The sequence below is a fragment of the Lynx rufus genome, unplaced genomic scaffold (assembly GCF_022079265.1).
Source record: "Lynx rufus isolate CCGP_SWC_20201006 ecotype Redwood Valley unplaced genomic scaffold, mLynRuf1.p SCAF_14, whole genome shotgun sequence".
Taxonomy (NCBI): Eukaryota; Metazoa; Chordata; class Mammalia; order Carnivora; family Felidae; genus Lynx; species Lynx rufus.
In genome coordinates, this window is record NW_025814828.1 from 31393550 (window position 1) to 31417903 (window position 24354).

At 37.3% G+C, this 24354-nt stretch overlaps 1 protein-coding gene across 1 annotated transcript in view; it reads left to right on the forward strand.

Moving 5' to 3' along the window:
* CFAP47 (cilia and flagella associated protein 47) overlaps positions 1–24354 on the forward strand; it is a 544467-nt gene that overhangs the window by 132236 nt on the left and 387877 nt on the right. Inside the window, exons 25-26 of the mRNA XM_047075775.1 lie at positions 7202–7397; positions 21878–22087. Of these exons, the coding sequence (XP_046931731.1) occupies positions 7202–7397; positions 21878–22087 (406 nt within the window). The remainder of the gene's footprint in view (positions 1–7201; positions 7398–21877; positions 22088–24354) is intronic.

A 24354-nucleotide genomic window follows, 5' to 3' on the forward strand; every position in this document is an offset into this window, starting at 1 on the left:
TGTCTGTTCAAATCCTTTGTTGATTTTAAAATTTGGTTGTCTTTTTGAGTTTACATTGTTCTTTATGTATTCTGGATAAAATTATTTTATAAGTATAAAGCATTTTATTTCATTCTGAGATTTCTCTTTTCACTGTCTGATGATGACAGCTAACACAAAATAGCTTTTAGTTTTGATGAAGCGTATTTTATCCAATTTCTCTTTTTTTAGTTTAGCTTTTCAGTGTCTTATCTATGAAAACATCACATAACCCGAGGTCATGGTGATTTATTCTTATGTTCTCTCTTACAGTCATATAATTTTATCTCTTACATTTAGGTCAGTGGCTTATCTTGAGTTACTTTTTAATATGCTGTAAGGTAGGGCTCCATCCTCATTCTTTTGCATGGGCCTATCTGCTTGTCCCAGCACCATTTATTGAAAAGAATATTGTTTCCCCATTGAATTGTGTGTGTATACACACACACACACACACACACACATACACACATACACACACATATATACACACATACACATACATACACACACATACGCACACACATACATACATACACACACACACACACACACATACATATAAATCTATGTAAAGATATTTTATATAGATATGTATTAATTCTTCATGAAATGTTTAGTAGATTTCACCAGTGAATCCATTTGGATTTTGCCTGTTCTATGTGAGAAGTTTTTTGATTGCTACTTTAGTTCTGTAACTGAGTCCAAGTTCATTCTCCTCACTGCACAATAGGCCAGTAAGTAGAGAGGCAAGACATTAGGGAAAGGAAAGCACTTTGTTTGGAAAGCCAGCAAACCAAAGAGACGGCAGACTATTGTCCCGAAGAACCATCTCCCTCAGCATGAAATTGGAGTTTCTTTTATGTTAGCAAAAGGAGGAAGTGGGAAGGGTTGGAGTCAAAAGGTAACTGACTTCTGTAGACATCTGAGGAGATAATGTATGTCCTTGGACAGTTGATCTTTGCATACAGGAATCTATCTGGTCATGTCATTCCTATAAATCTTAGGCATAGCATAGTCATTTCTGTATGTACTTCCTCATCTCCTTAGGCGAGATAGATTTGGGTAAAAAGCAGTTTTTGCAAATCTTAGCTGTAACATGGCTACATGCAGGGCTCAGCAGAAGTTTCTAAGCTATAGGTCACAGCAGCAAGGAAAATAGAATCAGTGTGGAGTCAGACATGCTGTTTCTCCCTGTTATAATCCCTTTCAATAAGTCAATTCACATTTTATATTTCTTATTGTGTCAGTTTAAGTACTTTTTGTGTTTCTAGGAATTTGTCCATTTTATCTACATTATCTAATTTGTTTATATACAACTTTACATTGCATTCCTTTATATTTTTTTTTATTGAGTTTCTGTAAAGTGAATCGTGATTTTCCCTGTCTTATTTGGGACTTTTGTAATTTGAATCTTCTTTTTTTCTTGGTCATTCTTGCCAAAGGTTTTTCAAATTTGATATGCTTTTCAAAGACCAACTTTTGATTTTATTGATTTTCTTAATATTTTCCTATACTCTATTCAACTAATTTCTGTTCTAATATTTATTATTTCCTCTCTTTTTGGTTTGGTTGTAATTTGCTCTTTTTTACCTTGTTTCTTATGTTGCAAAGTTAAGTACTTATATCTTCTTTTTTAAGATAAGCAATTTATGGCTCTAAATTTTACTCTGAGCCCTGCTTCTGGTACATCCCATAAGTTTTGGTATGTTTTGTTTTTATTTTAATTCATCCCAAATTACTTTGTAAAATTTCCTTTGCTATTTCTTCTTTGACACTTAGTTATTTGGGAATGTGTTGTAGAATTTTCACATATTTGAGAATTTCCAAAATTTCACTTTGTTATTGATTTCTAATTTTATTCCATTGTTGTCACAAAACATACTGTTTATGGATGCAGTCATTTTATTTTGATTATTTTTTTAATTTTTTTTAATATTTATTTTTGAGACAGAGAGAGACAGAACATGAATGGGGGAGGGTCAAAGAGAGAGGGAGACACAGAATCTGAAGCAGGCTCCAGGCTCTGAGCTGTCAGCACAGAGCCCAACGTGGGGCTCAGACTCACAGACCGTGAGATAATGACCTGAGCTGAAGTCGGAAGCTCAACTGACTGAGCCACCCAGGCACCCCTTTTTTGATTATTTTTTAATGCTATAATTTTTTTTTATTTTTTTAAGTTTATTTATTTTGGGAGAGGGTAAGACCCAGAGAACACTAGTGGGGAAGGGGCAGAGAGAAAGGGAGAGAGAGAATCCGAAGCAGACTCTGCACTGTTAGTGCAGAGCCCAACACGGGGCTCAAACTCATGAACCGTGAGATCATGACCTCATCCAAAATCAAGAGTCATACACTTAACTGTCTGAGCCACACAAGTGCCCCTGGATTCAGTCAATGTAAAGGCTTACCTTATACCCTAAAATATGATTTACCTTCAAGAATGTTCAACATGCACTTGATTTCTTTTTTTTTTTTAAGATTTTTTTTAATTTTAAGTAATCTCTATACCCAACATGGGGCTCAAACTTAAAACCCTGACATCAAGAGTCACATGCTCTACCAACTAAGCCAGCCATGCTCCCTCACGTGCACTTGAGAAGTGTATATATTCTGTTCTTGTTGGGTAGAATGTTCCATAGATGTCTTTTAGATCTATTTTGTTTATAGACCAAAATATTTTATTTCTTTAGTGATCTTCTACCTATTTGTCTTATCCCCAATTGAGAGTAGAATATTAAATTCTCAAAGGGTTATTACTGAAATATCTATTATTTCTTGTTTCAGTTTTACTGTTTTTTTTCCTTGTGTACTTTGTGGCTCTGTTAGGTGTATTTATGTTTATAATTGTTTTATCTTCTTTGTGGATTGTCCTGTTATCATTATATAATGTCCTTCTTTGTCTCCAGTATTGATTTTTATCTTAATAGTTATTTTGTCTGATATTAGCATAGCCACTGCAGCTGTCTTTAAGTTACTATTTGCATATATAGAATTTCTCCATCCTGTTACTTTCAGTTGAATTGTGTTTCTGAATCCAAAGAGTGTCTCTTATAGATGGCATGGATTTGGATCATTTTTAAAAATTTATTTTGCATATCTCAGCCTTCTCATGGGTGTGTTGAGTCATTTTACACTTACTGATTAATTAGTGATGAAGTAAGACAAAGAAAGATTTACATTTGCCTTTGCTATTTGTTTTCTGTATTTTTGAGAGACAGAGAGAGGCAGCATGAGTGAGGGAGGGGCAGAGAGGAAGAGGGAGACACAGAATCCGAAGTAGGCTCCAGGCTCTGCACTGACAGCAGTGAGCCCATGCTGGGGCTCAAACTCACAAACTGTGAGATAGTGACCTGAGCCAAAGTCAAACGCTCAACCAACTGAGCCACCCAGGTGCCCTATAGTGAATTTTTCATTTCAGTCATTATATTTTTCAACTCCACAATTTACATATATGCTTATATATATACACATATGTATGTCTGTCCAATGCTTGAATATTCTTAGGGACAGTTTCTGTTGACAGCCTTTTTGTGTGTGTATATGGATCATTCATTATTGACTTAGGATTTTTTCAGTTATACCCGGTGAGATCTTGGCCTTATTCTTTGAGCTATCCTTAGCAACTGCCATTTTCTTCTAGCAGGCATTGGTAATTGATTATGCTTTTCTTATGTCATTTTCTTATCTTGTAATCTGACTGTGGTGTAAGCCTGTTATCTCAAGCCATGGTCAGGGCCTTTATGTCCCATTTGTTTTTTTGCCTTATAGTTGCATCCTTTGCCATCAATATCACCTTAAGTGGGGTAGATATACTTTATCTCCACTTTGGCTAGACTTGTTATGCTGGCCACCAAGCAGGGCTGCCTTATATTCTCAGGGCTTTCAAGAGTTTAAGTGGGTGTTTTTTACTTTTCGCTCCCTCTCATCTCTTACTTGGACTGGCACAGGGATGGAGGCTGGGGCTATGGTAGAGTAGGTGACCCATACTGATCTCTAAGCAAATCTCCAGTCCCTTCTGAATCCAAACCATTGTTCTTGAATCTAATTTGTGTGGTTAGACCCTCACTTTCCTTAGATAAGATTGTTCTCAGTTCTCATTTAAATAGCCTCAATGTTTCGCAACCCATTGAGCACATAAGTTAGAAAATTCTCCACATGAGAATCCCTGCTGCATAAAAATATAGAATTTTTCTGGTAATGAGCTTTAGGAAGTGAAAGTATTGACTACTAGCTTCTTTATGCAAACTGAAGCAAAAGAACAGACGGAAGATGCTTGAAAAGGCAACTACGAAGATTTCCCTCCCCTCCCCCCTATTTTTTGAGGAAGTCTATACTGGTATTTGTCTTTAATTTAAAGCATCTGCTTCAGTACCTTTATAGTTTATATGCCACAATGAAATAAGCACACCAAATGCCATTTCTGTTTAAAAGGGTGTTATAGTAACTTACTTGTTATTCTTCTTAATTATTCTTTCTTCTGAAGCAACATTAAGATGCAGTCTCTGATAGATGCTGTTTGAGCACTTCCAGATTCCCATTACTGGGTTTTCCCACCCATCTCTCAGTTGTGGATATTGGCTCCTAATAGGTTGTGTCTGTCCCCTCCTCTAGAAGGCTGCCATTGGCTGAAGGAAGATACTACGTGCAGAGATGCCTATGAGGTTAATTGTCACCACTACCACTACCTTAGGTGGCCCAGCTAACTTTCCCGCAGGTGGGACAACCTTTCCGGTGAATTCACATCCCATAGCTGCCTATGGGATCGATTTGAATCTGCATTATAAACCTACAACTTTTCATAGCTTCAGGCCCTCCTCTATTTCACTTCCCCCTTTGCCTACAAGCTCCTCCTGAGAGCATGCACTCAGTAAATCACTTGCGGCAGAACCCTTGGGACATGACTGCTTTACACATCTAAACAAATGTGGCAATCTAAATAAAATACCAGCAACTACCTCTGTTATCAACAGAAAAGGCAGGATAAGGATGTGTTCTAACTTTTAAGCTTTTTAGAATTCATTCAGCTGTGTGTTCTCTCAGTAATATTCTGTTAGCACTATGTTGCCTTAATTCAGTGTCCTGATGCATCTATTAGCATGGCATTTTATTTTTTTTAATTTTTTCAGCATGGCATTTTATAATTACTCTAGCTTTGTGTGCGAGAAACAGTACATAGGGTACTGTGATTAGTAGGTTTCAAAAATGTTTCATCTTTTATTATCTCTGTTTAGAACTCTGAAAATATGATAGAAAACATTACATGTTCTCCCCATTCTGAAGTTTATTCTGTAAAAGTAATTGTATTTCATTATGTATTTCTGCATATTTCCTCTCAGTTTCTATATCTGGTTCTGAAAGAAGTAGCAGGAGAGCCAGTCCAGCTAAAGCCACCATCTATATTTCTGTATAGAGCTTCTCTTTTATGTCTATCAACATTTTTATCCAGATAAAATGGAATAGACAATCTAGAAGGAAATAAGATACATTTCCATTTCACTTTTCCTTCAATATGGGGCTAAGCCTCAGCAGTCAAATCTATGCATTGCCTTCTTAGGATTTCAACCTCACTCTTAAGAAAAAATTAAACATGCCTATAACACATTTATATAACTTAAATCTGAGATGAACAAGAAGGCCCAGCTGAGCTTAGAAAAATGTTATTGAATCCCTAGTAGTCTTAGGTTATACAGGGAACCCCCATTCTCCATGACCCCAAAACATTTAACAGGTGTGAAACCCAGAAATAATCTCCAAACACCCCATTTGGCATTCACAGTTCCATAAGCCTTAAAACCTTGCCTAATTTTGGAAGTAATGGACTTGATTTTCTTTCTCCCCAAAATAATTTTAACAATATCAGATTCATGAAGTGAAACCATCATTTCTCTATAGATTTACAGTGTTTTAGATATATAAATTCTATTATAATTTATTTTCTCAACTGAAGGTATGTATATAGTCTGTCCTGTTTTCACATAGTCTTTCCTGTGCTCATCTGTCAGTAAGAAGTCACTAATTCACTTCCGTTTCCAGTCACCTCTCATTTTCCAAGGATCCCAGACTATATGAACAAGAAAAGACTTATTTGACCAAGTAAAGGCACCCGGTACAGAGAGATCTAGTGAGTCTGATCAGTTCAGTGATTCTATTGCTTTTGTGTATAGTTCACAATGTCACTTTTGAACATGCATCGCCCAGAGCATTCATCGTCTGCTTTTGTGATACTCTTGATGGCCCTGATCCTGTTTTCTCATTCTAAGATATTACCTTGAGTTCATACTCACCAAATCACATCTTTTTCTCTACAAGACACTGTGTTGGGGCATCTGGGTCTAAAAGGGCACTGGCAGCTTGCTGGGATGGGACCGTTGTGTGGGACTAGCCTGCAGCCCCAGATGCTGAGCCCTTTTCTCCAACACAAACTGCCTTTCCTCATGATGAGTTGGTACATGGGAATTGCCTTTCTTTTCCTATGAGGTGAAATTGGCCAGTCAACCCTGGTACCTTTCCATAAACTTAAAAATCTGGGAGGAACAACATTCGTCTCTTCTCAGCACACCCATTTCTCAATACGAGTCCCCTGAGATCCTTATGGCAACTGTCTGACCTCATCTTCGTACTGCATATACTAAGGGGATAGGCAGCTCCTGTTAAGGAATAGAAACCAATCCAAAAAAATAAGTCTTACTGCACTGTTTGCTCTAGGTTTATGTATTTTCCAATAATAATATCTGCTTTAACAAGGCCTGCTCTATTTCTAGACATAGTGCACTTTAAAATATTTTTTAATGTTTTATTTCTTTATTGAGAGGGAGAGAGTGAGAGACGGAGAGAGAAACAGACTGTGAGTGGGGGAGGGGCAAAAGAGAGGGAGACACAGAATCCAAAGCAGGCTCCAGGTTTCGAGCTGCCAGTACAGAGCGTGACACGGGGCTCAAACTCACAAACCATGAGATCATGACCTGAGCCAGTGTCGGACGCTCAATCGACTGAGCCACCTAGGCGCCCCTCATTACATGTTTATAGTTCCTTGGCAGGATAATTCCAATTTTTGAGTAATCTATTCTCCATGGAGCTGTACTTTCATAGTACATTTATATATTTAGTAAGGTTTAAACTGTGTAAAAGTTTTTTTTGTATGTAAACAATTCTAATATCCTTTAAAAAAATTATTTTTCATTAGGTCATCCTACAAAATACACAGCCGATATTCCCATTCATCTAAATGATAATCCAATTTGCTATCGAATGTTATGTTTGGTTGGAGAGGTAAAATCACCCAAGTTATCGTTTGACCCTCCATTCATATTTTTCACTCCTGTTCCTCTGGACGTAACAACTAACATGAATGTCACCATTTTACCTCAAAACTATTTCAGGTAAATGCTTAATGTGAATTTACCACAGTTTGTTTATATGCTTTTTTGTTTGTGTCTGTGTTGTATGAGTCATGAGCAATGTCTGACTTGTTTCTGTTGTTGGAACGAACCGTTAAAATATTTAACAGTTCAGTTAAATTAAAAATTTTAAGAAGCCCACTTCATTACCTCACAATTAGTCATTTGATTTTCTTGTAAAAATTTTTCATATGTCTCTCTTCATGGTATGTGAAGCACGTTTTCTATGGCTATGTAACAAAATACCACAAACTTAGTGCCTTAAAACATGAATTTGTTATCTTTTAAGTTTCTTTGGGTCAAGAGTCCTCTGGGTTAGTTAAGGTGTATTTACTGCTGAAGGTCTCAGTAGGTGGAAATCCAGGTGCGGGCTATGGCAGCAGTCTCATCTGAGGCTCATTCTCCAGAATTAATCCTTTCAGTTGTAGGACTAAGATAATTTCTTGCTGGCTGTTAGGACCTCTCTCAGCTCTTAGAGACCACCCTCACATCCTAGCCATGTGGTTCCTCCTCCCATCATGGTACTTTAGAGCATCTCTCTGACTTCTCAGTCTCTGACCTCCAAACCTTTTAAGATCTCACCTAATTAAATATGATCCACACATGATAATCTTTTAGCTTTATTTGCATTCATTTGGCTAGGGGTGTCAGTTACATATGGAAAGTCCCTTTACCATTGCTGTATAGCACAAATTAATCACCAGTGTGATATACTTACAGATTCTGTTACCCAAGGGGTGGGAATAATGCAGGGTTTGTGTATGTACACTAGGGAAGAGGACTCTTCGGGGCCATCTCAGAATTCTGCCTCTCACATGTACATAGTATAGCACAATGTAGTCTGTTCTCATTTTTTAAAAAAATTATCAATAGCCCAAACCCCAATACTATATTACTCTAGATACATTACATGTCCTCACACTACAGAGCAAGTAGATTGTGTGTGTGTGTGTTCATTCATTCATTCATTCATTCATTACTGGCTTATGAGGACTATAAGAGGTCTCCAAAGGGCTCAAATCAAAACAGACCAAACCAATACATATAAGCTGAAACCAGAGTAAGAGTGGTGAGCTGTAGTAATCTGCCAAATGCAGGCTTTTTCTTAAAACTTGATACAACTTTGTTGAGCATCTGACTTTGGCTCAGGTCATGATCTCACAGTTTGAGTTTGAGCCCCGCATTGGGCTCTGTGCTGGCAGCTTGAAGCCTGGACCCTGCTTCAGATTCTGTGTTTCCCTCTCTCTCTGCCTCTTCCCCATGCCCACTCTGTTTCTGTCTCTCTCCCAAAAATAAATAAACATTAAAAAAAATTAAAAACAAAGCCAAACTTGAGACAACTTCCTCAAAGTGGGAAAACAATCTCAAATTCCTTGATTAATCCAGGGACACTGAAAGAGGCTAAAAGAGTTTATGTGAGTAAATCCTTCTACCTGTCAGCAGAAGCAAGTAAATCTTCTCTAGATCAGTGGTTCTTAAACTGTGGTGTATATCAGCATCACCTGAAAGAATTTTAAAACAGAGATTATTGCCTTTCATCCCCAGAATTTATGATTAGGGAAGCCTGGAATGGCATGTAATAATTTTTATTTCTAATAAATTTCCAAATGATACTGATACTGCTGATCCATGGACCACACTTTGTGAACCTCTGCTCTAAATGAAGCCATCCTCAGTTTAGGCTCATATTTCAGTTGCCACAGTTGCTATCAACCGGACATCAGTGCTGGAGTAAGTATTACAGAACTCTCAAGAAGGGAAGATACCATAGAGTCAGCACAAACAACTATTTTGAAATTTAGACTCTTAAGTAATTCAGATATTGGAATTATCAGACACAGAATATAAATAATTTATTTTTAAAGGGTGGCATTACAAAAATTAGAAAGTAACATGGAATTATACCATATAGCCTTGAAAATGAACCAAATGTAACTTGTAGAAATTATAAAACAAAGTATGTCAGGTAAAATTTTAAGGGCATTCACTAAACCTACGATTGTATATAACTACACAGACAGCATAGAAGCCAACAAAAGCAAGAGAAAACTAAAACAAAAATGATGTAAAAAACTTTATGCAGTTGACTAATGCAATTAAAGTAAGTTATTCTGACTAGTTAAAATACAGAGAATGTTAGAGTAAATAATAAAAAAAAGTCCAACTGCCTATTAAAAGAAGTATATGTAAAACATAAGGACAAGAAAGACTGAAGTAAAGCAGGGTTTCTCAACATCAGAACCTGTGACATTTTGGGGAGGATGTTTCTTTTTTTTTGTTGGAGGCTATTCTATGTGTAGTAGGATGTTAACAACCTTCCTGGTATCTAACCAATAGCATCCTCTCCCTAGTTATGACAGAAAAGAATTGTCTCCAAACATTGCTACATGTCCCCAGGGATGCAAAACTACTCCTAGTTGAGAACTATCAAACGAAGATCATGGGAAAATGTATGGTAGCATAACCAAAAGAAAGCTGGATAGCAGTATTGATTTTACATATGATGACCTTATTTAAGAGGTAAAACAGAGGCACCTGGGTGGCTCAGTTGGTTAAGTTCTGACTCTTGATTTCTGGCTCAGGTCATGATCTCACAGTTTGTGAGATTGAGCCCCATGTTGGGCTCTGCACTGACAGCACAGAGCCTGCTTGCAATTCTCTCTCTCCCTCTCTCTCTCTGCCCCTGGTACACTTATGCATGATCACTCTCTCTCTCTCTCCCTCCCTCTCTCTCTCTCTCTCTCTCTCCCCCTCTCTGTCAAACATTTAGAGAAAAAAGAGGTGAAGCGTTTGTAATATAAAAAAAACTTTTTAACATAAAAAAGAGTGGGTGGTTCAGTCAGTTTAGCGACTGACTCTTAATTTTGGCTCAGGTCATGAACCCAGGATCATGGGACTGAGCTCTGTCTGCATCAGGCTCTGGGCTGAGCATGGAGCCTATTTGGGATTCTGTCTCTCTCTGTCCTTCTGCCCCTCTCCCATGCATGAGCACTCTGTCTCTCTCTAAAAATAAGCCATTAAATAATTATAAAATATGCAGCTCACCTGAAAACTGTCAGAAGTCTAAAATTGTATGCACAACCAAAGTACTCTTAAAATATGAAAACCCCAAATTAAAATAATAGGGGGAAATTGACCAGTCCTTCATCATTGTAGAATGTTTCAACACATATCTCAATTATTGATGAGTCCAGAAGACAAAAACCCTTGTATAGATAAAGAAAATTTGAAAAGGATATTTTATTAAAAGCCTCCTTCATTTAATACTAATATTATGAAAAATACTAAAAGTAGTATTAAGAATAGCATTATAAAATCCTGTACCCTGCAATTGTAGAACATACATTTTTCTCATTCATACAGGAGATATTTACAAAAACTGATAGTGTATTATTCTGTAGTTCAAATTTAACACATTTTGAAGAGTTGGCATCATATAGACTGTTTTCTGGTAATAATTATAATTTTAAAATCATTAAAAAAATATGAACAGGATCTGCCACATATTTGGAACTATTGAAAAAAACTTCTATAGAGACTCAAGAAGATACCCTATTGAATTCTGCAAATAATAATTAAAATACTATGTATCAAAACATGAAAACAACATTCACTGATATAAACAGTATTTGAGTATTAAAGACTAAACTTGAAACACCTCTTGTCACTTCTGTTGCTTTCTTTAGAAAAAGAGTCAGGCCTACATCTTTGTTGAGTTAACTGCGTCTCTTACGTTAAATTCCAGAGGTTAAGCAATAAACAAACTTGTGAAACGCACCAAAATTGGTACTTAGATGGAAGTGTGTAGTCTTTTTTTTATATATATGAAATTTATTGTCAAATTGGTTTCCATACAACACCCAGTGCTCATCCCAAAAGGTGCCCTCCTCAATACCCATCCCCCACCCTCCCCGCCCTCCCACCCCTCATCAGCCCTCAGGTTGTTCTCAGTTTTTAAGAGTCTCTTATGCTTTGGCTCTCTCCCACTCTAACATCTTTTTTTTTTTTTTTCCTTCCCCTCCCCAAGGGTTCCTGTTAAGTTTCTCAGGATCCACATAACAGTGAACACATATGGTACTTTTTCTGTATGGCTTATTTCACTTAGCATCACACTCTCCAGTTCCATCCACATTGCTACAAAGGGTCATATTTCATTCTTTCTCATTGCCACGTAATACTCCATTGTGTATGTAAACCACAATTTCTTTATCCATTCATCAGTTGATGGACATTTAGGCTCTTTCTACAATTTGGCTATTGTTGAGAGTGCTGCTATAAACATTGGGGTACAAGTGCCCCTATGCATCAGTACTCCTGTATCCCTTGGGTAAATTCCTAGCAGTGCTACTGCTGGGTCATAGGGTAGATCTATTTTTAATTTTTTGAGGAACCTCCACACTGTTTTCCAGAGCGGCTGCACCAGTTTGCATTCCCACCAACAGTGCAAGAGGGTTCCCATTTCTCCACATCCTTGCCCGCATCTATAGTCTCCTGATTTGTTCATTTTGGCCACTCTGACTGGTGTGAGGTGATATCTGAGTGTGGTTTTGATTTGTATTTCCCTGATGAGGAGTGACGTTGAGCATCTTCTCATGTGCCTGTGGGCCATCCGGATGTCTTCTTTAGAGAAGTGTCTATTCATGTTTTCTGCCCATTTCTTCACTGGATTATTTGTTTTTTGGGTGTGGAGGTTGCTGACCTCTTTATAGCTTTTAGATACTAGCCCTTTGTCCGATATGTCATTTGCAAATATCTTTTCCCATTCCGTTGGTTGCCTTTTAGTTTTGCTGATTGTTTCCTTTGCTGTGCAGGAGCTTTTTATCTTCATGAGGTCCCAATAGTTCATGTTTGCTTTTAATTCCCTTGCCTTTGGGGATGTGTCAAGTAAGACATTGCTACGGCTGAGGTCAGAGAGTCTTTTCCTGCTTTCTCCTCTAGGGTTTTGATGGTTTCCAGTCTCACATTCAGGTCCCTTATCCATTTTGAGTTTATTTTTGTGAATGGTGTGAGAAAGTGGTCTAGTTTCAGTCTTCTGCATGTTGCTGTCCAGTTCTCCCAGCACCATTTGTTAAAGAGACTGTCTTTTTTCCATTGGATGTTCTTTCCTGCTTTGTCAAAGATGAGTTGGCCATAGTTTTGTGGGTCTAGTGTTGGGGTTTCTATTCTATTCCATTGGTCTATGTGGCTGTTTTTTTGTGCCAATACCATGCTGTCTTGATGATTACAGCTTTGTAGTAGAGGCTAAAGTCTGGGATTGTGATGCCTCCTGCTTTGGTCTTCTTCTTCAAAATTACTTTGGCTATTCGGGGCCTTTTGTGGTTCCATATAAATTTTAGGATTGCTTGTTCTAGCTTCGAGAAGAATGCTGGTGCAATTTTGATTGGGATTACATTGAATGTGTAGATAGCTTTGGGTAGTATTGACATTTTAACAATATTTATTCTTCCAATCCATGAGCACGGAATGTTTTTACATTTCTTTATATCTTCTTCAATTACCTTCATAAGCTTTCTATACTTTTCAGCATACAGATCTTTTACATCTTTGGTTAGATTTATTCCTGGTATTTTATGCTTCTTAGTGCAATTGTGAATGGGATCAGTTTCTTAATTTGTGTTTCTGTTGCTTCATTGTTAGTGTATAAGAATGCAACTGATTTCTGTACATTGATTTTGTATCCTGCAACTTGGCTGAATTCATGTATCAGTTATATCAGACTTCTGGTGGAGTCTATCGGATTTTCCATGTATAATATCGTGTCAGCTGCAACAAGTGAAATCTTGACTTCATCTTTGCCAATTTTGATGCCTTTGATTTCCTTTTGTTGTCTGATTGCTGATGCTAGCACTTTCAACAGTATGTTAAACAACAGCGGTGAGAGTGGACATCCCTGTCGTGTTCCTGATCTCAGGGAAAAAGCTCTCAGTTTTTCCCCATTGACGATGATATTAGCTGTGGGCTTTTCATAAATGGCTTTGATGATGTTTAAGTATGTTCCTTGTATCCTGACTTTCTCGAGGTTTTTGTTAAGAAAGGATGCTGAATTTTGTCAAATGCTTTTCTGCATCGTTTGACAGGATCATATGGTTCTTATCTATTTTTTTATTCATGTGATGTATCACATTGATTGATTTGTGAAGGTTGAACCAGCCCTGCATCCCAGGAATGTATCCGGCTTGATCATGGTGAATAATTCTTTTTATATGCTGTTGAATTCGATTTGCTAGTATCTTATTGAGAATTTTTGCATCGATATTCATCAGGTATATTGGCCTGTAGTTCTCTTTGTTTGCTGGGTCTCTGTCTGGTTTAGGAATCAAGGTAATAGTGGCTTCATAGAATGAATCTGGGAGTTTTCCTTCCCTTTCTATGTTTTGGAATAGCTTGAGAAGGATAGGTATTATCTCTGCTTTAAACGTCTGGTAGAACTCCCCTGGGAAGCCATCTGGTCCTGGACTCTTATTTGTTGGGAGATTTTTGGTAACGGATACAATTTCTTCGCTGGTTATGGGTCTGTTGAAGCTTTCTATTTCCTCCTGATTGAGTTTTGAAAGCGTGTGGGTGTTTAGGAATTTGTCCATTTCTTCCAGGTTGTCCAGTTTGTGGGCATATAATTTTTCATAGTATTCCCTGATAATTGCTTGTATCTCTGAGGGATTGGTTGGAATAATTCCATTTTCATTCATGATTTTATCTGTTTGGGTCATCTTCCTTTTCTTTTTGAGAAGCCTGGCTACAGGTTTATCAATTTTGTTTATGTTTTCAAAAAACCAACTCTTGGTTTCATTGATCTGCTCTACAGTTTTTTTAGATTCTATATTGTTTATTTCTGCTCTGATCTTTATTATTTCTCTTCTTCTGCTGGGTTTAGGGTGTCTTTGCTGTTCTTCTTCTATTTCCTTTAGGTGTGCTGTTAGATTTTGCATTTGGGAATTTTCTTGTTTCTTGAGATAGGCCTGGATTGCAATGTATTTTCCTCTCAGGACTGCCTTTGCTGCATCCCAAAGCGTTTGGATTGTTGTATTTTCATTTTTGTTTGTTTCCATATATTTTTAAATTTCTTCTCTAATTGCCTGGTTGGCCCATTCATTCTTTAGTAGGGTGTTCTTTAACCTCCATGCTTTTGGAGGTTTTCCAGACTTTTTCTTGTGGTTGATTTCAAGCTTCATAGCATTGTGGTCTGAAAGTATGCATGGTATGATCTCAATTCTTGTATTCTTACGAAGGGCTGTTTTGTGACCCAGAATGTGATCTGTCTTGGAGAATGTTCCATGTGCACTCGAGAAGAAAGTATATTCTGTTGCTTTGGGATGCAGAGTTCTAAATATATCTGTCAAGTCCATCTGATCCAATGTATCATTCAGGGCCCTTGTTTCTTTATTTACCGTGTGTCTAGATGATCTATCCATTTCTGCAAGTGGGGTGTTAAAGTCCCCTGCAATTACCACATTCTTATCATTAAGGTTGCTTGTGTTTGTAATTGTTTTATATATTTGGGGGCTCCCGTATTTGGCGCATAGATATTTATAATTGTTAGCTCTTCCTGATGGATAGACCCTGTAATTATTATATACTGCCCTTCTTAATCTCTTGTTCCACCCTTTAATTTAAAGTCTAGTTTGTCTGATATAAGTATGGCTACTCCAGCTTTCTTTTGACTTCCAGTAGCATGATAAGTAGTTCTCCATCCCCTCACTCTCAATCTGAAGGTGTCCTCAGGTCTAAAATGAGTCTCTTGTAGACAGCAAATAGATGGGTCTTGTTTTATCCACTCTGATACCCTATGTCTTTTGGTTGGAGCATTTAGTCCATTTACATTCAGTGTTATTATAGAAAGATGTGTGTTTAGAGTCATTGTGATGTCTGTAGGTTTCATGCTTGTAGCGGTGTCTCTGGTAGTTTGTCTCACAGGATCCCCCTTATGGTCTCTTGTAGGGCTGGTTTAGTGGTGATGAATTCCTTCAGAGTTTGTTTGGGAAGACCTTTACCTCTCCCTCTGTTCTAAATGACAGATTTGCTGGATAAAGCATTCTCAGCTGCATTTTTTTTCTGTCCATCACGTTGAAGATTTCTTGCCATTCCTTTCTGCCCTGCCAAGTTTCAGTAGGGAGATCAGTCACGAGTCTTATAGGTCTCCCTTTATATGTTAGAGCACATTTATCCCTAGCTGCTTTCAGAATTTTCTCTTTATCAGTGTATTTTGCCAGTTTCGCTATGATATGTTGTGCAGAAGATCGATTCAAGTTACGTCTGAAGGCAGTTCTCTGTGCCTCTTGGATTTCAATGCCTTTTTCCTTCCCCAGATCAGGGAAGTTCTCAGCTATGATTTCTTCAAGTACACCTTCAGCACCTTTCCCTCTCTCTTCCTCCTCTGAAATACCAGTTATGCATAGATTATTTCTCTTTAGTGCATCACTTAGTTCCCTAATTTTCCCCTCATACTCCTGGATTCTTTTATCTCTCTTTTTCTCAGCTTCTTCTTTTTCCATAATTTTATCTTCCAGTTCACGTATTCTCTGCCTCTTCATTCCAAGCTGTGGTTGTCTCCATTTTATTTTGCAGCTGACTGATAGCATTTTTTAGCTCCTCCTGGCTGTTCCTTAGTCCCTTGATCTCTGTAGCAATAGATTCTCTGCTGTCCTCTATACTGTTTTCAAGTCCAGTGATTAATTTTATGACTATTCCTCTAAATTCACTTTGTTATATTGTTTAAATCCTTTTTGGTCAGTTTGTTAGCTGTTGTTATTTCCTGGAGTTTTTCTGAGGGGAATTCTTCTGTTTCATCATTTTGGAAAGTCCCTGGAGTGGTGCGGGACTGTGGGGCACTTCCCTGTGTTGTCTTGAATAACTTGCGTTGGTGGGTGGGGTCGCAGTCAGACCTGATGTCTGCCCCCAGCCCACCGCTGGGGCCACAGTCAGACTGGTGTGTGCCTTCTCTTCCCCTCTTCTAGGGGCAGGATTCACTGTGGGGTGGCGTGGCCTGTCTGGGCTACTTGCACACTGCCAGGCTTGTGGTGCTGGGGTTCTAGCGTATTAGCAGGGGTGGATCGGCAAGGTGCACTGGGGCAGGGGGGGCTGGGGGGGCAGGCTCAGCTCACTTATCCTTCGGTGATCCGCTTTGCGAGGGGCCCTGTGCCACCGGGAGGGAGTGAAACCCGCCAGAGGGATGGATCTGCAGAAGCACAGCTTTGGGTGTTTGCTCGGTGCAAGCAAGTTCCCTGGCAGGAACTGGTTCCCTTTGGGATTTTGGCTGGGGGATGGGCGAGGGAGATGGCACTGGCGAGCGCCTTTGTTCCCCGCCAAGCTGAGCTCTGTCCTCCCATGCTCAACAACTCTCCCTCCCCTTGTCCTCCAGGCTTCCCACCCTCAGAGCAGAGCTATTTGCGTATAACCTTCCAGATGTCAAGTCCCACTCGCTGTCAGAACACATCTGTCCGGCCCCTCCGCTTTTGCAAGCCAGACTCTGCTTGGGGCTCTGCTTGGCCGGGCCGCCCCTCTGCACCGGCTCCCTCCCGCCAATCTGTGGAGCGCGCACCGCCTGTCCGCCCTTCCTACCCTCTTCCGTGGGCTTCTCGTCTGTGCTTGGCTCGGGAGACTCCGTTCTGCTAGTCTTCTGGCAGTTTTCTGGGTTATTTAGGCAGGTGTGGGTGGAATCTAAGTGATCAGCAGGATGCGGTGAGCCCAGCGTCCTCCTACACTGCCGTCTTCCTCCCAGAATCGAAATGTGTAGTCTTAAATGCTGATAGTATATAAAAAATGATTAGAAGTTTCAACTATTCAGTAACTTAAGAATAAGAATAATAGATTAAATCCAAGGAATGTAGAATGTAGATAAAATGAAAAAGAGTAGAAATTAAAGGAATAGGAAACAAATATATAGAAGATTGGTTTACTGAAACCAAAAGTTGGTTCTTTGAAGAACTAATACAATGGATACTGGTGCAGTGACATTGATGAGGAACAAAAAGAGAGAAGGTACAGCTACATAATATTAAGAATAATGATGCATGTGGGGTGCCTGATGGCTCAGTAGTTTAAGCGTCTGACTCTTGATTTCAGCTCAGGTCATGATCTCACAGTTCATTAGTTCGAGCCCTGCCTTGGGCTCTGCACTGATAATGTGGAGCCTGCTTGGGATTCTCTCTCTCCCTCTTTCTCTCTGCCCTTTCCCCACTTGCATGCACAGGTATTTTCTCTCTCTCTGTCTCAAAATATATAAACTTTAAAAATAATGGGATACAATCATATAAGCATTGGAGAAAAATGAGAAAATTAAAATACTATGAAGAAATTTATTCCAATACATTTGAAAACTTAAATGGGAAATTTGTAGAAATAATATAATTTACTAAAACCATACTGAGAATAAACAGAAAGTCTTTGAGTTAATACTTAACATTTTAGAAGGAAAATGCCATCTTCTGATTTTTTTACAGGCTAGTTTTACTCAACTTGCAAGAAACTGGTATCTCAAACCTTATAGAAATTCTTTTATAGAATAGAAAAATAGTGTGGTCTAATTTGTTTTATGAAGTCAGAAATTTTTATTATAAAGTCAAAGAATGACAGTTTGAGAAAGATAAATTATAGGCCAATCTCTCTTATGACTACAGATGCAATAATCCTTAATGAATTAAATTATATATATTATTTATTACTTATATAAATATATTAATAAATCATGACCAATGTGGGTATATCCCAGTATTGTAAGATTTGCCTAATGTTAAAAAATCTAAAATACCTTTTTATTTTATCTGCCACATTTACGAATTAAAGAGAATAATGATATGATTATTTCCATAGATGCAGAAGAAAAAAGCATTTGATAAAATTACAGTACCATTCATGATAAAATTCTTAATCAGGAATAAAAGAGATATTCTTTAAATTGTTGAAATTTTGTATCATGAATCTAGAAGAGGTATTATCTTGGATACTGGAACATAAGTCAATTCCCTTTGAGTAAAAAAGAAAAGACAAGGATGGCTGTAATCACTGCCTCCCTAACACATTTTTGTGAAAAACCTAGTTCATCCAGGGAGTTAAGTGAAGTGAAATATGTAAGAGTAGGTACATAAACACTGTCACTATCTGTAGATTAGATAAAGCTGTGAAGGTCATTTATCAAAATAGACAAATGTAAGTCCAATAATAAAATACATGGCATTTCAGCGTACAACATTTACAATGTGGAACTCTAAAATTACTATTTATAAAAACATTAAAAATTAACAATAATAGGAATAAATCAAACAAAAGATGTGGAAGAACTATATGGAACTATATAGAGAAAATTATAAAACTTAAGTCAAAGAACTCATAAGTAAATGAAGATTTACACCATATTCATGACTTGGAGTATTCAGTATTGTAAAAAAGACATTTCTTCACAAATCAACTTACATATTTCATGCGACTGCAATAAAAATTTAAATAAAATTTTTCATGGAGATTAACAAGGAAAATTCTAAATTTTACACGGAAGAATCAAGGGTCTAGAATAGCCAAACCACTCCAGAAGAAGAATAAGGACTTGCCTTATAAAATATCAGGACTAAACCAATATGATAGTTGTGTAGTGATAGATAAAATGCCCAAAGGCATAGAAAAAAGAGACTTGGAGAAAGCCCATACATGAATAGATACTGAATATTTGACATAAATAGTATTATAGATCTTGGAAGAAAATAAGTTACTATTCAGTAAATGGTACTGGAACAATTGATTATTTGTGTGGAATATTTCAAATTGGATTCCTGTCTTACATAATACAAAAAGATCCATTACAAATGGAGTAAAGTCTTAAATTTCACATTTAAGGAAAAATTAAAGAAAATATTTTGGAAAACAATTTTAACATTTGTAGGTAGAGAAGGATTTCTTGCAAGACTTAAATTCATGCTAATAAAAAAGTAAATGATAAAAATTAGAACAATATCAAATCACCAGGGATGCCTGGGTGGCTCAGTTGGTTAAGCTTCTGACTTCGGCTCAGGTCATGATCTCACAGTTTGTGAGTTCGAGGCCCACATCGGGCTCTGTGCTGACAGCTCAGAGCCTGGAGCCTGCTTTCGATTCTGTGTCTCCCTCTCTCTCTGCACCTCCCCTGCTTGTGCTCTGTCTCTGTCTGTCTCTCACGAAAATAAATATTAAAAAAAAAATTTTTTAAAATCAAATAACTCAACAGAAATGTTGCCAAAAAACTTTGATAAGTACTTCACAGAAGAAGATTCCTAAGTAGATAATGAACATCTGAAAACATATAATTGACCTTTTTGTAAATTTGGAAATGAAAATTAGAGACTACAATAAGATAAGCATTTTGCCTGTTAAAGGTAGGTAAACATTAAGAAGTCAGGTCCCAGTTACAATGTCAATGAGTTAGGACCACACTGGATAATAATCTGCAAAGTGTTTAATCTGCATATTTCACAGCCCAGCAATTGCACTTGATAGTGTATGCAAGAAAACCTCTTGCACTTGTGTACTATATGTTTGACTTTGTTCATAGTAATATTATTCAGAATAGCAAAATCTGGGAACTGCACTAATGTCCTGTGACAGGTAAAAGGATAATAATTTGTTATATATGTGTACATGAATATAGCTATAGCTGTGAAGTGGATGAACTTCAGCTAATGAGACAACTATGTTAGGAATCTTAGGAACAAAATATTGAGATAATTTTTTTTTAAGTCAAGCAAGACTATGTATGTTGATATCCTTCAAATAAAACAACAAAAAAAGAAAGCCAAACAAACTTCTACTTAGAAATATACACCTATCTATAAAGAAATAAAGATTAGCTAGTTGACATGTTAAAATTATGTAAATTGTGAGGAATTGTGCACCATTGTGAATTGCCTATAAGCATTATTTTCATAAACGTCTAGGTCTTGTATGTACCTCAGCGCTTCTCTAGTTAAGTCTCTTTTTATTAAAATTATTTTTAATGTTTATTTATTTTTGAGAGAGAGAGTGTGTGTGTGAGCAGGGAAGGGGCAAAGACAGAGAGGGAGACACAGAATCCAAAGCCGGCTCAAGGCTCTGAGCTGTCAGCACAGAGACTGATGATGTGGGGCTCGAACTCAAACTTTGCGCTGACAGCTCAGGGCCTTGAGCCAGCTTCAGATTCTGTGTCTCCCTCTTTCTCTATTCCTCCCTCAATTGCACTCTGTCTCTCTCTTTCTCTCTCAAAAATAAATGAATATTAAAAACAAATTTAAAAATGATCTCAAGTCAAAAGTTGAATCTTGAAAAATATGATATAATGAAATGAACATGTAACAGGGACTGTAGAGATGATATAACCCAGTCTCCTCATTGTATGAACGGTCAAATCAACAGCATTAATGACTTATCCAGTGACATGTAGCTAATTAACAACAGAATTGGATTTAAACCTGATTTGTAAATTACATTTTTAATTTTTTACCTAGTGAACCCGATCAGCTTGAGTAATTTAAGTTGGGATCTTTCTTTACTTTTTAAAGTTAATTAGCTGAATAATCTTCATTCTAATTAACATATTAGGGAAATATGATTCCCATTTAGTAATACTTCTTCTTTGCTATAGGAGTCTACATATACAATAAACTTTTGAGTAATATGGTTAAATATTTATTGAGCACTAAAAGTTATCCAGTATTTATTTATTGTTAAATTTTATTTATTTTGAGAGAGATAGAGAGCAGGGGAGGGACAGAAAGAAAGGGAGAGAGAGAATCCCAAGCAGGTTTTGTGCTGTCAATGCAGAGCCCAATGCGAGGCTTTCTCTAGAACTGCGAGATCATGACCTTAGCCAAAAACAAGAATCGGATGCTTAACTAACTGAGCCACCCAGGCGTTGCTCAAGTATTATATTTAAAAGTGTATACTACATACTGTGTTATTAGAAATCATAAACATTTTAGATTGTTTAAATGAATTATAGGTATATAATGAAATGTGTGAAGAACGTTAAGTGGAATTTTTAGTAATGATGAGAAAATATTCATAGTATATGTATACAAGTGCTTAATAGTATCCACATTAAAAATTATATGTGTTTATGCATCTTTTAATATTATATTTAGTCCATATTCATTAAAGCATTAGCTGTCAAAGTGGTAATTTTTGGTAAATTTCTATAAGGATATATTTAAGGGCAATACTGTTTATATCATGGCTATCAATAAAAGCACATTGTATTTAATCAGGTGTCTTAATCCTCTATTTTAGTTCTTAGAGGACAAAAGGAACTTTGGATCATCTTATGTGGTCAATTTAATATATTATCCATCTTACTTATATTGGGACCAGAACGTAAGAGATGATGCAAAACATCTTTAATAATTGGGCATATTATTTTAAATACTTGTTTAATTGTTCGGATGGTTCAATGAACAGAGGGAGACACATTTACATCCAGTGACTTGCTTGGATTTTGAGCTATTTTTTTTTTTTTTAATTTTAAACAGAGATTCCACTTTAGATGTCCAGATTCCCACAGTGAGCCTTCTTGATGGTGATGAGGCTCAACCTCTTTCTGTAACATTTCCAAAAGGCTGTGTCATCACAGGGTCTTCCAGTGGAATAAATGCTCAGCTCACCTGCCACCTCAGCTTTAAATCATCTAAACCTGTGTCATTTTTCACCGATATTCTTTTCTGTGATAACAGAGATAACTGGTAAGAGATTCGTTTGTATCTGACAGTGAAGAATAATGAGTTTATGTTTTACACCCTTGTAAAATGTTAAATGGAGAGACATCTAAAATAATGACTTTGGGCCTAAAGGTCTTTTTAAAAGTTCTAAATGCAGCATGGTTCCCATGAGAAACAGCTTGATGGTGGTAACTAGCATATACTGAAGCTAGGTTACGTGGGTTTGAATCCTTGCTCTGTTAACTGTGGTGAACTTATTTAATCTTTTGAGCCTCTCTGTTTTCTCATCTGTAAAATGGAGACAATAGCAGAACCTATCTACAGAATGCCATCTGTAATAGTAAGAAATGCCCTGAGTTAAGGACTATTGAGTTAATTGGACAGGAACTGGCACAAAGGAAATGTTAAATAAGTATTAAATGAAAATGAGAAACATCAGCATAATGAGTTTCCAAACAATATGATTTTGTTACGTGTAGCTTTAACAGACTCAGGGAAATTCAAATACTCCTTGGTGGAAACATGATTCTAGATTTCTTACCATGTGGGACTGGAAATTCTACTTTTAAATTACACCCTGAGCAGATTTGATTCTCCAAATTGTAAGACACCAATGGGTAGAGCAATCAAGTTTGTTAAAAATGTTTATAATGAGAAGTAGCATTGGAGGGAATTGTACGCTGAAGATTAGTGTTGGTGTATGTGCTCAGTGTGATAATTTATTAACTAGTAGTGGGGTTATTACTCTTTGGTGTATTCATAGTCAAAGACTGACTTCTGTGTTAGGAATTAGAAGGGAGAGAAATGGTACTGGAAATGTTGCATCCAGTGCAAAGTGTGGCCGTAGCCAGGACACAGTTCATGGAGTTCTGCTGACCTCCAGCTTCTGTGTCTCTTGCATATGTTGATGGGTAAAATCATCTAAGTTACACTATGCAGACTCCCATTTTTCTCTTTTGATGCTAACAGCCTGTCTTGTGTTGACATTTAAAAACAAAATTTTAATGGTTTTGCTTTAGGCTCCTGTCAAGCACTGAACTCTGTGCCTCTGTCCTGGGAGACATTCTGTCTTTTTGTACATTGCTGACCTTGTTCATAAAAGTTTAACTTTACTTCAGTCCACAAATTTACACTTTGCCCAGAGCGCTATGGAAGGTCTAGCTTTGAACTCACCAATAAAAATCATGAATAATTTATCCACGAATGTCTTAAAGCTAATGAAGACTCAGACTTCATTACCAGGGTGAGGAGAGAAATAGTTTCACTAAATACTGGGTGGACAAGATTGTTTCTGGGACAGGGGAATAATTGGTTCTAACAGGGGCTGGAACAGACTTCACTGTGTCAGTGTGTTGACGTCTGGTCAACTAACAGGATGGTAAGGAGACCTGAAGACAGTCTCTACAAGGAGGAAGTGCTATAATTGATGATCTTTTTTTTTCTTTCCTTGTCATTATTGTGTGCTTCCTTTCAGCCTTGAGACTTGTTTGCTCTTACCTGGATTTCCCCACCCTTCTTACCTTCATTACCTCTAAGCTCCATCCCAACCCTCAGCAAGTGTGGGATAAAGTAGAGCTTTTAGAAGTAATTTAGAAACTTTGAAAATCATAATTGGGCTCCAAAAGGCTTTCCTGTGCACCCAGATGAACAAGAATCATGAGAACTCTGTGGAACCTTAATATTAGCAAACCTTTTACTGATGCATTCATTGTTCACTCCTCATCTAGTTTCCCATAGTGCCTAACATCAGGTCTTCTGTCAACTCTCCAAAGCTGGCTTTGCCTTTCTGTAGACTTTCCATCTTGAATCTCATTGAGATAAAAGAGGTCTTCCACCAGGAAAGGTGAGAGCTTCCCTCTCACCTCAGAATTTCTCTTGGGAAAAAATATTACTCTTTGATTTGTTTTCATCTATTATATTTATTGTGGGTAATCTATGTGTGATCTGCCACATCTTTTGGGTAGGAAAAGATAAATTAGAAAGGGGTCCTTTGAGATGGAGGTCATTGTAGTAAAGGTGAACTTTAAACAGTGTTTTTTATATACTCTTTGGTGCCAAGAGGTGAATACAAAAGGTGTTGCAATAGGAGCAACTGATAATGTCTTGGGGAAATTGGGGATGGCTATTTACTCAGGTTTCTGAGTAAAATCTCAAAGGACAAATTAGACTTGCCAGTGTTCATCCTAAATTGATTCCTTTTTTTTTTTTTTTTTTTTTTGGTAGCATCTAATTTGTCCATATTGGAGTGCATGGGTTCAGTACAAAATAAAACACTCATCCCATCATGCTTT